The 12,943-nt window shown below is 44.0% G+C and overlaps 1 protein-coding gene across 1 annotated transcript in view; it reads right to left on the reverse strand.

The window, feature by feature from the left end:
* The window catches only part of LOC115481957 (olfactory receptor 1019-like), a 74,876-nt gene that overhangs the window by 54,650 nt on the left and 7,283 nt on the right, over positions 1–12,943 (reverse strand). Inside the window, exon 3 of the mRNA XM_030221454.1 lies at positions 793–800. Within this exon, the coding sequence (XP_030077314.1) occupies positions 793–800 (8 nt within the window). The remainder of the gene's footprint in view (positions 1–792; positions 801–12,943) is intronic.

The following is a 12,943-nucleotide window of genomic DNA, read 5'->3' on the forward strand; positions in this document are numbered from 1 at the left end:
CAGGCTCCCTGATTAGGTGAGAGGTTGCCAGGGAAATGGTTTGGAAAGTTGGGGATTTTGATGGGCAGATAATATTTTTGTATGGGAAGGAGGTGGTTCATGAGAGCAGGTGGGAGATTTGTGGCAGTCATCTGACCTTCCCTCCCTGTTTTGGATATATTTGAGGCTGTTGGGGGGGTAATTTGGGGTTATAGAGGGGTTCAAGTGGGTGGTCACAGCTTTTGGTGGGTAGAATGTTTTGAGTTATTTGGTAAACTGATGAGGAGGCCTTGTCTAAATGAAGTAAAAGTTGTAAAGTAAATGTTATATTGTGTGCGGCACCACAGCAGTGATTTTGGTAACTCCTTCATTACCGTGGATTTTGGACTTGGTCAAGCATGCTTGATGAGGCTAGTTTGGCACTGAATAGATTCAATGGTGGAGGAAAGGCCTCTCTGGGATTTTGAGATGATTGTACATGTTGGTGTTATAAATTAAATTGTTATATTTATTAAATAAGATTTATATGTTAATAAAGCTGTGGCCCTTAGTTATGCTGACATGAGTTTTGTAGTTATTGATGTGAAATTTTGTTGAGCATAGCTTGGCGCAAATGCTGATGTTATGCCACTTTTGCACTTCCTCCTATCACTAATATACCTAAAAATATATTCTATCCCCCCCCCCACTCCCCCCCCACACACACACATTTTATAATATTGGCTATCTTATCTTCCATTTGCATTTTTGCTTTCCTGACTACACTACCAGCTTATCCTAGCTTTTCCAGATATGGTAACCTGTTTTCCTTACCTTTTCAGCTACTACTTTTCAAAACCAATGTGGCCTCCTTTTTCTCTTACTTTTATTTACTTTCCTTACAAAAAGATTGTTGCCCTTATAATAGCTCCTTTCAGTTTGCCCACTGCTTTCCTACTTCTTCCAGATGTTCCCATCCAGACAGCAATTCCTTGAGGTAACTCCCATCTCAACAAAGTAAGATTTTTTCAGGTCTAGAGCCTTCACTTTTCAATGAACCCTCTCCACACCTATCTTAATATGAACCACACCATTTGGTGATCACTGGATGCCAGAAAATGACCTACTATAACATCAGAAACACCCTCCCCATTAGTAAGTACTAAGTCCAATATGTCCCTATTCTGTGTGGTTCCCATTAAAAACTGATGGAATAATTCTCCTGTAGAGAATCCAGGATTTTCCTCCTTCTAAAATACCCCACAATAGGGATTACTGAATCAACATCTGGCATATTAAAATTACCTATTAGTAGTAATTCCCTTTCACAGCTATATTTTGAATGTGTTCAAAGTACTGGCGGCACACCAGATGAAAAGCACTGCCCTATCCACACAGATGAAAAAGCTGGATAAAGAACAGATCAAAGATATCCATAATTTGGGGATGATATGGGAAGTGCTGATGTGAGATTTCCACTTGCCTGATATTGATTGGAAGATCCAATAACCAAATCCTATTCCACAATAAAACATTGCCTCCTATCCAAAGACTCTATAATTTTCTCAGGAGAACTATATCAAAAGCTTTCTGAAAATCTACATATACTGCATCAACTAGCTCACATTTATTGATATGTTTATTCATGCCTTCATAGAAATTAAGTAAATTGGTGAGTCAAGACTTCCCTTGAATGAATCCATGCTGACTCTATCCCATTAAACCATGTTTTTCTGTGTGTTCCATAGTTTTATTCTTTATAATAGTTTCTACTATTTTGCATGGCACTGAAATCAGGCTTACTACTCTGTAATTTTCTGGATCACCCTGGAGCCTTTTAAAAAATCAGCATTTTTCTGGCCACCCTCCAATCTTCAGGTATTAAAGATGATTGTAATGACAGGTTAAAGATCAGTAACAGAATATCTGCCATTTCATTACTGAGTTCTTTCAAAACCATAGCGTGCATGCCATCTGGTCCAGATGATTTAATAGTCTTTAATTTGTTGATTTGGCTCAGTTTGTCTTCTAGTTACACTGAGATTTCTCTCAGTTCCTCTGCATCATAACCATTGAAAATCATTTCTTGTATAGGTAGATCTTCTTCCATAAAGAGCAAAGTAAAAAATTAATTCAGTCTCTCCATAATGGCTTTGTTTGTTGTGAGTTTTTAAATAAGCAGCAAGTTTCTCATCATATTTTCTTTTAGCCTTCTTTATCAAAGTTTTGCCTCTAACTCACCAGTGCTTTGTTGCTTCTTATCTTCTTCATTTGGGTCCTTTTTCCATTCTTTGAAGGATGCTCTTGTGGCTCAAATAGCCTCTTTCACTTCACAGTAAATTTCCTTTGTGGCTTCTTTCCAGATATTAGCTTATACTTGATCATGTTATGATCACTCTTTCCCTACAGATCCAGCACTGTTACCTCTCATACTATTCCCTGAATAGTAGGGAGGAGTAGCCTAATGGTTAGTGCAGTGGACCTTGATCCTTCAGAACTGTGTTCAATTCCCAGTGTAGCTCCTTGTGACTCTGAGCAAGTCACTTAACCCACCATTTTCCCAGGTGCAAAATAAGTATTTTATTTTAACCTTTATGACAGTATATTCATTTAGACCTATATGTGTTTGTGCCAGCCTGATGACTGGAGTTGTAGTATTGTACTACAGGGGATTCAGTTTTGGATGTATCTTCTATTGGGAATACACAGATTTAGGTGCACTCAAGCATGAGGTGGAAGGGAGGATGAGGGCTGCCACAAAGTCCTTTCAGCTCACAGGCCAGGCAAGGGTATCTGTGCTATCTGGATGTGCTGTCTAGAGAGGGTGAGCAGCAGAAGCTACTAAGGAGTTAAAACTAGAGATATTATTAGGTTGCATAAGTTTAAGAGCACAGGAGAGATATTAAAAACTACAAATATGTTTATATTTTAACAGAATATCCAGCTGACAAAAGAGCTGAGAGGTAAGCTCATATTTTTTTTCTGGTTTAATGTATTGTTATCGGGTCCCCCTTTCCAGTGTGTGGGGGAGAGAGTCTCGGAGCCCCCTTCATGCTTGCACTTTCCAGGGTATTGAACTTACATCGGCAAAACGCAGGCAGCATGCAGATCAGCTGAGTTCCCGTCGGCCTTCCTTCTCTGCCTGTGTCACGCCCTCGTGTGACGTAACGTCGGCGAGGGCGGGACAGGCAGGGAAGAAAGGGCGACGGGAGCTCAGCTGTTCTGCGTGCTGCCTGCGTTTCGCCTATGTAAGTTCAATACCGACGAGAGTGCTCGGGCTGGGTGCAGGGGTGCGGCGGCGACCTTGGGGGGGAGCGGTAGCAGCGACCTCGGGGGGAGCGGTAGCGACGTCAGTGGCTTCGCGCAATTTCCCTCTCTATCCCGCCTCCATCATCATGTATTGATGCGGGGCGAGACAGAGAGGGAAGTCTCTACTGCGCATTTGCGAGTGAGTACGGTCACTCGCCATTTATATGTTTGATGGGTTCAAAGTTAGCATACACCCCTGGATTCTATATATCAAGGCGATATTTCCACACAGAAATTCAAGTGGATTCCTAAACAATGTGCATAACTTAATTGGTTAATAAGCTAATCAGTACTGATAATTGAATGTTAACAAGCATTTATCAGCACTAATTGGCATCAATTAGAATTTATACGTGTTACTTGCTAAGCATATTCTGCAAAGTGGTGTGCACAAATTCTAATATGTGATGCCAAAAAGGGGGTGTGGCCATGGGCATGGACTAGGAGGGTTGTGGGTGTTACAAAAATTTACGTGCAGGGTTATAGAATAAATCTACTCCACGCTTAACTTAGGTGCTGGTATTTCACCAAGTAAATGGTCATGCCTAGAGTTAGGCGATGCCATGGCAGTAAGGCATATTCTATGAATTCCTAAGGCATATTCTGCTAACAGCACCTTAATCTAAGTGCTGTCTATAGAATACACCTAGGTGGAATGTTTTTTGGCACCAATTTTTCTGCCTCCATAAACAGAATCAAGTGAACAGAAGTTAATTCTATAAAGAATGTGCTTACATTTACTTGGTGACATTGCAATTAAATAACCAGAATAATGTTATCTAAGCACATATATGTGCAGATACTCATGTATAAGCCAAAATTCTGCCTTAGTGCTATTCTGTGAATATGCATGTATGTTGCATGGAGGGTCTTTTAGTAAAGATTAGCTCGAGTCATCTGCAGCAGGGCCCATTTTATTCCCATGAGCCCTGTTACAGATAACTCGAGCTAATCTTTAGTAAAAGACCCCCATAGTACATATTTTACAGATGGGCACAAAGAGAGAGAGAGAGGGCAGAAGGTATATGGGACTTACAATTAAGTGTTAAGAGTAATGGATTTGATGTACTGCCTTTCAGTGGTAGTGGACTTTCCTGGACAACTAAATAAATTAATTATTATATTCATTATTTACAGATTTAAAAGATTCATGAAGAGGATCTGCTGCTGCTGCTGCTGCTGCCTTTCATCTGTCTGATGGGATGGGGTGGGGTAGAAGTAAGGGATGCGGGATTTATACATCTATTCTTAACGTCATCTTTATTGTTCCATGAAAAACAACAACTAAAAGAACAGTTCATTCAGCAGAGGAACATTTTCCATTACACCAGTGACTCATCTGTTCAGAACCAGAACTTTTCTTAGCTCGCCTTACCGCTTCACCGGTCTAAATATTTCATCCTATTATTTATATTTATATTATATGAATTTCTTAAAGTTTTAAACAAAAGCACCTACTTTTGTATATAGCTATGAACAGCAGGACCACCGACCAATGGCTCCAATGTTCATAGCTATATACAAAACTAAGTGCTTTTGTTTAAAACTTTAAGAAATTCATATAATAGGGGAGGAGCTGCCTAGTGGTTAACGTGGTTGACCTTGGTCCTGGGGAACTGGGGACCAGGGTCCGATTCCCACTGCAGCCACAGGCAGCTCCTTGTGACTCTGGGCAAGTCACTTAACCCCTTATTGCCCCAGGTACAAATAAGTACCTGTACATTGAAATATTTAGACCGGTGAAGAGGTAAGGCGAGCTAAGAAAAGTTCTGGCTCTTAACAGATGAGTTGCTGGTGTAATGGAAAATGTTCCTCTGCTGTATGAACTGTTCTCTTTGTTCTTCTTTTTCATGGAACAATAAAGATGACGTTAAGAATAGATGTATAAATCAGTGGCCCCAGCCTAACAAAATAGAAATAAAAATCATTTTTTGTACCTTTTTGTTGTCTGGTCATTTTATTTTTCATATCATAGTGGTCCCAGTCTCTGGTTTCTGCTTCCCTGTGTCTTTCCTGTCCATTTGACATTTCTTCTGTCTCCATAACCACCATCCATCTCCCATCTCTGTGTCCATATATTTCCTTATCCAGAATCTCCTGTGTTCATATCCCCGCATCCATCATCATTCCTTTGTGCACCCATGTATAGGGTTACCATATGGCTCCAGAAAAAGGAGGACGGATTGAGCCAGCCGGGTTTTACTTCCATTGCTTTCCATGGAAAGCAATTGCGCCAGCCGGGTTTTACTTCCATTGCTTTCAATGGAAAGCAATGGAAGTAAAACCCGGCTGGCTCAATCCGTCCTCCTTTTTCTGGAGCCATATGGTAACCCTACCCATGTACCCCATGCCCAGCATCTCCCATCTGTGTTCCTATTCTCCCTCTTGTCTGGTATCTCCCCTCTGAGTCTATTATATCTCTATTCCCATATCTCCTCCCCCCGTGTCCATTGTATCTCTATTCCCATATCTCCCTCCCCACCCCCATGTCAGGCATTGCCCCTATGTGCCCATATGCCATCCCAATACAGCATCTCATCTGTGTCCCTGTCCCCATGCTCCCATCCAATGCTCATCATCTCCCTTCTGTTTCTTTGTACCTCTCAATGTCCCCTTTCTCCCTCCCACACACCTTTCCTCTCTAACCCCACTCCAACCAGCAACTTTCCTTCTCTCTTCCCTCCCTCTTATGCATCTGGTTCATTCTCCACTGTCTGTGGGTTCAGCATTTGATCCCCCCCCTCCTTATTCCTTTATCACCTTGATCCAACATCCCTCTCCCTTTCCTCTAACACTAACCCTTCCCCCTCTCATAGGTCCAGTATTTCTCTCCCTTCGTTCTCGCCCCCCTTGCAGGTCCATATCTCTCTCCCTTCCCTCCAGCCCTCCCCTGCATATCCAGCACCTCTCTCCCTTTGCTGCAGCCTCCCTTGCATGCCCAGCACCTCTCCCCCTTCCTGCCTGCCCTCCCCCACAAATCCAGCAGCTCTCTCCCTTCCCTCCCACACCCTCACCCTCACCCAGCACATCTCTCCCTTCTCTCCCTCCTACATATCCAGCACCTCTCTCCCTTCGCTCCCACCCACATATCCAGCACCTCTCTCCCTTCCCTCCCACCCACATATCGAGCACCTCTATCCCTTCTCTCCCCCTACATATCCAGCAACTCTATCCCTTCCTCCCCTCACAGTTCCACATCTCTATCCCTTCCCTCCAGCACCTCCTTACATTGCCAGCACCTCTCTCCCTTCTCTCCAACCTCCCACCCACAAGCATGCATGTCAAGGGCCCCTCCCCTCCAACCCCCATGTCCAGGGCCCCTTCCCTCCCCTCCAACCCCCATGTCCAGCACCTCTCTCCCTTCCCACAGTTCCAGCATCGCCACGGCGCCACCTCAGTGTCTTCCTTACCCACCCCCCATCCTTGCCGCGGCGCTTGCTCTCTCTATCATCGCCGCCCAGCAGGAACTTCAAACAGCGCATCAGCGCTGTGTCAGAGCCTTCCTCTCTGCCGCATCTCATGCAACTTCCTGTTTACGCAGGCTGGGTGGGATGCAGCAGAGAGGAAGGCTCTGACACAGCGCTGACGCGCTGTTTGAAGTTCCTGCTGGGCGGCAATGATAGAGTGAGCAAGCGCTGCGACAAGGATGGGGGGTGGGTAAGGAAGATACGGAGGTGGCGGTGCCGGAACTGTGGGAGGGGAGAGAGCCGCTGGGCATGTGAGGGTGAAGGGAAGAGGCGCTGTGCTGGACATGGGAGTGAGGTTGGAGGGAAGGGAGGGAATTGATTTGGGTGTAGTGCTTCTGGGTGGGCCTGAACCAAGACTGGATGGGCCTAGGCCCACCCAGGCCCACCTGTAGCTACGCCCCTGCTGTCTGGTCATTAATAAAAGAGCTCGTTGTGAACGCTATCCACCCTAAAAGGCTGTTTGTGCATAGTGTTTTGCGGTTGAAGGATTGTGTGTTGGCCTTACTGAAGTGACATCAACACTTTAATTTAATTTTAGTTTGTTTGTCATAACATCAGACATGATTTTAGAATATTTTGGAGGATATGATGTTGAATTGTTCCATAGATGTGTATGTGATTTAGTGATGGTAAGTGCTTGAAATAATTGAGTTTAAAATATGATATGTAGGATGTAAAGAACAGACCATTAAGAAACTCCAAACAGCCCAGAACACCGCAGCCCGTCTTATTTTTGGAAAACCCAAATACGAAAGTGCAAAACACCTAAGGGAGAAACTAAACTGGCTCCCGCTCAAGGAACGAATTGAGTTCAAGATCTGCACGACCGTATACAAAATCATTCACGCAGAGGCCCCAATCTACATGCTGAACCTTATAGACTTACCACCCAGAAATGCCAGAAGATCAGCCCGTAAGTTCCTCAACTTGAACTTCCCCAGCTGTAAAGGAACCAAATACAAACAGGCATACGCTACTACCTTTGCGTACAAAAGCACACAGCTATGGAACGCACTACCCAAGACCCTGAAAACCACGGACAACTTAACCAACTTTCGCAAAACTTTGAAGACATTTCTCTTCAACAAAGCCTATAAAAATAATCCTTGATGAATCAAACTACAAACCTTTGACGACACTTCCCCTCAACATAGCCTACAAAACAATCCAGATGAATCATACTACTCCGTACATCACCCAAACGCTCTAAAACACTTCGACATGACCTTACCCATTACCTTCTAATTAATTCCTCTTTTACTACAATTCACTACCCACTGTACCCAACTCTATGTAACGATCATACCAAATTCACATCCTGTAAGCCACATTGAGCCTGCAAAAAGGTGGGATAATGTGGGGTACAAATGCAATAAATAAATAAATAAAAAATAAATAAATCCATTTTTACATGCACATAGAAGCATTTCTTGTCAATAACCAGCAGCCCTTCCTTGGGACTCAGTCTCTTCTCCACTATGACAAAATTATATACCGAATACACTGCAAGAAAACTTTCACTTGCTAACCTTCAATCTCACTAATTAGGGTGGTGCTTGTAACTTTTCACATTTGGGATGTTGTACTTATTTTTTCTGTGTGTTGACAATTATGGATGTAAGCCCCACCCCTAACACCACCCCCTTTAGCCTCCTCAAACAGTTGGGCCACCGACCACCTATGGGCAGGCTGATACTTTGGCCTGGATTTCGGCTGAGATTTCTGGTGTGGAGAGGTAGATCTGGGAGTCATCAGTGTAAAGATGCTACTGAAAACCATGGGATTAGAGCAGAGTACCAAGGGAAGAAGTATAGATGGAGAAAAGAAGAGGTCCCAGGACAGATCCCTGAGGTACACCAACTGACAGTGGGATAGAAGTAGAGGAGGATCCACTAGAGTATACACTAAAGGTACGCTGGAAGAGTTAAGAAGAAAACCAGGAATGAACAGAGCCCTGAAATCCAAGTGAGGACAATGTATCAGGGATTAGGCTGTGATCAACAGTGCCAAAAGCAGCAGACAGATCGAGAAGGATGAGGATAGAATAGAAACTTTTGGATCTGGTCAGGAACAGATCATTGGAGACTTTAGCAAGTGCTGTTTCAGTTGAATGAAGGGGGCAAAAGCCAGATTGAAGTGGATCAAGAATAGCTTGAGATGAAAGAAAGTCAAGGCAACGGCGGTGAACAGCATGCTCAAGTATCTTGGATAGGATAGGGAGGAGGGAGATGGGGCGATAGTTTGAAGGACAGGTAGGGCCCAATGAAGGTTTTTTCAGGAGTGGTGTGACTACAGTATGTTTGAAGGCATCAGGAACAGTCACAGTGGAAAGTGAAAGATTGAGGATATGACAGATAAAAGGGATGACAGTAGGAGAGATAGTGTTAAGTAGATGAGTGGGAATAGGATCAGACGAACAGGTAGTTGGTTTCGAGTAGGAAAGAAGATGTATAGTTTCCTGTTCAGTGATTTCAGAAAAGGAAGAAAAGGAGGCAGGGGTTGGAGGGTTGAGAGAATGGACTAAGGGAAGGAGAGGTGGAGGTGACCTGGTTGAGAATTCAAGTTTCATCTTTTGAACCTTATCATGAAAGTACTCAGCCAGAGTCTGGGGAGAAAGTGAAGGGGAAGTTGGAGGTGAAGCCACTTTGAGGAGAGAGTTCAGTGTGGCAAAGAGACGTTGAGGGTTTTGAGCCAAGAGAATTTGTCAACTGTTTGGCAAGTAAAAGAGCAGACTGGAAGGAGGTCAGCAAGAATTTGAAATGTATGAAGTCAGCATGGGCACGGGATTTCAGTCAAAGGCGTTCAGCAGAGCGGGCACAGGAATGTAGGTAGCGGATTCTAGAGGGTTTGGTACGTTTTACAGAACGGGAAATGGGAGGAGCAAGAGTAACCAGAGCAGAGGAGAGAATAGTATTATAGGAAGAGACAGTCTCATTGACAGACTTGGATAACGTGGAGGAGCATAATCGAACGGCGCCGGCGAAATACATGAATGGCGATGTATTTTGGCACCGCTGCAAACAGCTGGCCAGACCCGTATTTTCAAAAAATATGGCCGGCCATCTTTTGTTTCGATAATACGGTTCCGGCCAGCCAAATGCATTGGAGTTGGCCGGGGTTTGAGATGGCCGGCTTCGTTTTTTAGCGATAATGGAAAGTTATGTCGGCCATCTCAAACCCCGGCCAAATTCAAGGCATTTGGCTGTGGGAAGAGCCAGCATTTTTAGTGCACTGGCCCCCCTGACATGCCAGGACACCAACCGGCCACCTTAGGGGTCACTGCGGTGGACTTCAGAAAAGCTCCCACGTGCATAGCTCCCTTACTTTGGGAGCTGAGCCCCCCAACCCCCCCAAACCCACTACCCACAAATGTACTGCACCCACTAAAATTGCTCCAGGGACCTGCATACAGCCTCTAGGACTTATTGCTGCTGTATAGCTTTGGCACACCAGTTCACACCTGAAGACTAATCTCTCTGAAAAAGTCCTTTCTTGAAATAACCACGTTTACTCACAGTTAACTGCAGATCAGAGGTTGTGCCCCACTGGTAAAGAGTTCCCTGGTACTAAGATGAGCAGTAGGTCAGAGCTGGCACAATGGTGTACAATGCCCTCTTTCAGCACCATTCAAGGTAAGAACTATGTTCTCTAACGTGGGTAACACAGGAAAGGGAACTAAAACTGGCTTACAAAAATGGCCACTACCACATGGACTACAACAGGAAACAAAACAGGCCACACTCTGACCCAGTTAGCAGGGGGGGAAAGCACCATGGGAGTACAGCCCAGTACCCTACACCCACCACAATGCATTGCTAATGTGACTCTGCAAGGCACCTAACAGAAAAGGTGTCACACTCACCCGAGAGCCACATCGCAACCAGGAAAAGGCTGTCGGAGGATACAACACATTCTGCTGTCATGGAGGTGGGTACGGCATTTGAGGCTGGCATACAGGCTGGCAAAAAAGGTTTTTAGTTTTATTTTTTTAGTATGGAAGGGGGTTGGTGACCACTGGGGGAGTATGGGGAGGTCATCCCCCATTCCCTCCAGTGGTCATCTGGTCAGTTGGGGCACCTTTTTGACTCTTGGTCGTGAAAATAAAATGATCAAGTAAACCCGGCGAAATACTGCTTACCGCCGCTTTTTTTTTTTCCATTATCGGCGAAAGCCGGCCATCTGGTAGCCATGCCCATGCCTGCCCATGTCCCGCCTTTGCTAATCTACTGACACGCCCCCTTGAACTTTCGCTGGCGAAGCGACGGGAAAGCGGCGATGCTGTCAAAAATGCCGCTTTCGATTATACCGATTTCGCCTTTTTTAAGAAATCACCGGCCATCTCCCGATTTGTGTCAGAAGATGGCCGGCGATCACTTTCGATTATAAGCTGGATAGTGGTAGAGAAGAGATTTGAAACACTGGAGGACAGAGTAGAAGGGTCGCCTGAAGATTCCTAAATGTAATGGTTAAGTGAGTTAGAGGTGTGGCAAGGACAAATTGCAAGCTTCCAGCACATATGAAAGTCCCAATTACAAGTCTCCAGCCCATATGCAGCACCTATGATTGGTCCAGGGTAGAGGAGAGGTGGATGCTCACAACAGCCTATAAAACCCTGCTGCAGACAAAGGAATTCTGAAAAACCAGGCATGCTTGGAGAGAGAGTGTTTCAGATCCATTCAATGGCCTATGGTTTTTCCCAAGGGGGTTTTACATTCCCCCCCCCCCCCCCCCCCCCCCCGATAGACACTAATTCTCTATAGCTATGAATCTTTCTTTCATTCATTCTTTCATTCTTTGCTTTCTCTCTGTTCTGTGACCTTTGTATGAGGAACAAACTTTTCTTCCTTCTTTATCTAATTAGTCTAATTACTTATAATTACCAGAAGTACTGATGTTAGATTGCTGTAAGTTTGTTATAACTTGAAACTGATGTCTGATGCTGAGCTGGTGGGTGAGTAATTAAAAAGATTTTTAATTCTCTCTAATTCCTATAATTATTTCTCTTTTAATTTGTGATATTTCATAAGTGTTTAAGCGAATAACAAACCAAACGTAGCCTAGAACAGGACACTTTGGATTGTACTGGGTTGCAGCAAATATGCAAGTGAAATGAAGCAGTGGGCCCGAAGAGCAATAAACTTTCAGCTAAGTACAGTGTTCCAATCAAGCTTTATTACAGGAGATTTATCTTAAAACTGTTTTTTGACATTGTGTTTAACAATAAGTTTTTTTTTTTTTTGGGGGGGGGGTTGGGGGGGATTTATAAGCTAAGGCTGTTTTTTTCTCTCTTGTGGAGTTCTTTCCCACCACTGTTTTTTCAGCGTTGGCTGAAGCCATTGAAAGTAACCCTTAGAGGTTTGGTGAAAAGTCTATGACTCCTCAGGGTAGTTGAGGCTTCTAGATCGATTTAAAATATAATCCTCATCTGGACTTGTTGTTTACACAATTCATAGAGCAAAATATTTTGTTGATTTTTATAGAGTAGGCTATAAAAATAATAGCAATATGGCAAGGCAGAATACAATAATAAGATACTGTGCACAAATACTAAAGATTTCTCCAATAGTTATATGAATATATATGTACAGTAAATATGTAACTTCATAACTGTAATATATCCTGAGAAGAAATTACCAGCTATAGTAGGTCAGACCATGTGCCTCAGCAAAACCTGTCTTTCATAGGCAAAGACCAAAACTAGCTAAAGCCCTGAACCATAAGAGGATCAATTCCCATATTTCTCACCCTCGTGGTTCGTAGTTTCGGAGTCCAGATGGGGTGATGTATCAGCTCCTCCCTCTTCAGGCTCTAGCAGAATTCCCTCCTGTGAGCCACTTCTTTGTCAGGTTTTAGCCCAAGGTCTCTGTACAGCAAAATTACTGTTTCCTCAGTTGATAGAAGGCCACAGACCCACTTTTGGAACTTGGCCTTGTGCAGCATTCAGCACAGAAATACAGTTCACAGGTGTTCAGGCAATTCAGTCATCTTCCGAGAGAGATCCGTACACCATGAAATCTTCTCTTCTTCTTTCTCTCCCTCTCATGAGGCCTCAGGCTGTAGAAACAATATTGGTTCAGCAAAGATGGCTCAGGCCTAACTAGGCCTCAGACCAGAAAAGATGACGTAGCAGGAAAAACCTCTACAGACCCATTCATGCACCTCCCATGCAGAGGCGTAGCCAGGTTTTGACATCAGGGGGAGCAGACTTT

Source organism: Microcaecilia unicolor, chromosome 1, assembly GCF_901765095.1.
Source record: "Microcaecilia unicolor chromosome 1, aMicUni1.1, whole genome shotgun sequence".
NCBI lineage: Eukaryota > Metazoa > Chordata > Amphibia > Gymnophiona > Siphonopidae > Microcaecilia > Microcaecilia unicolor.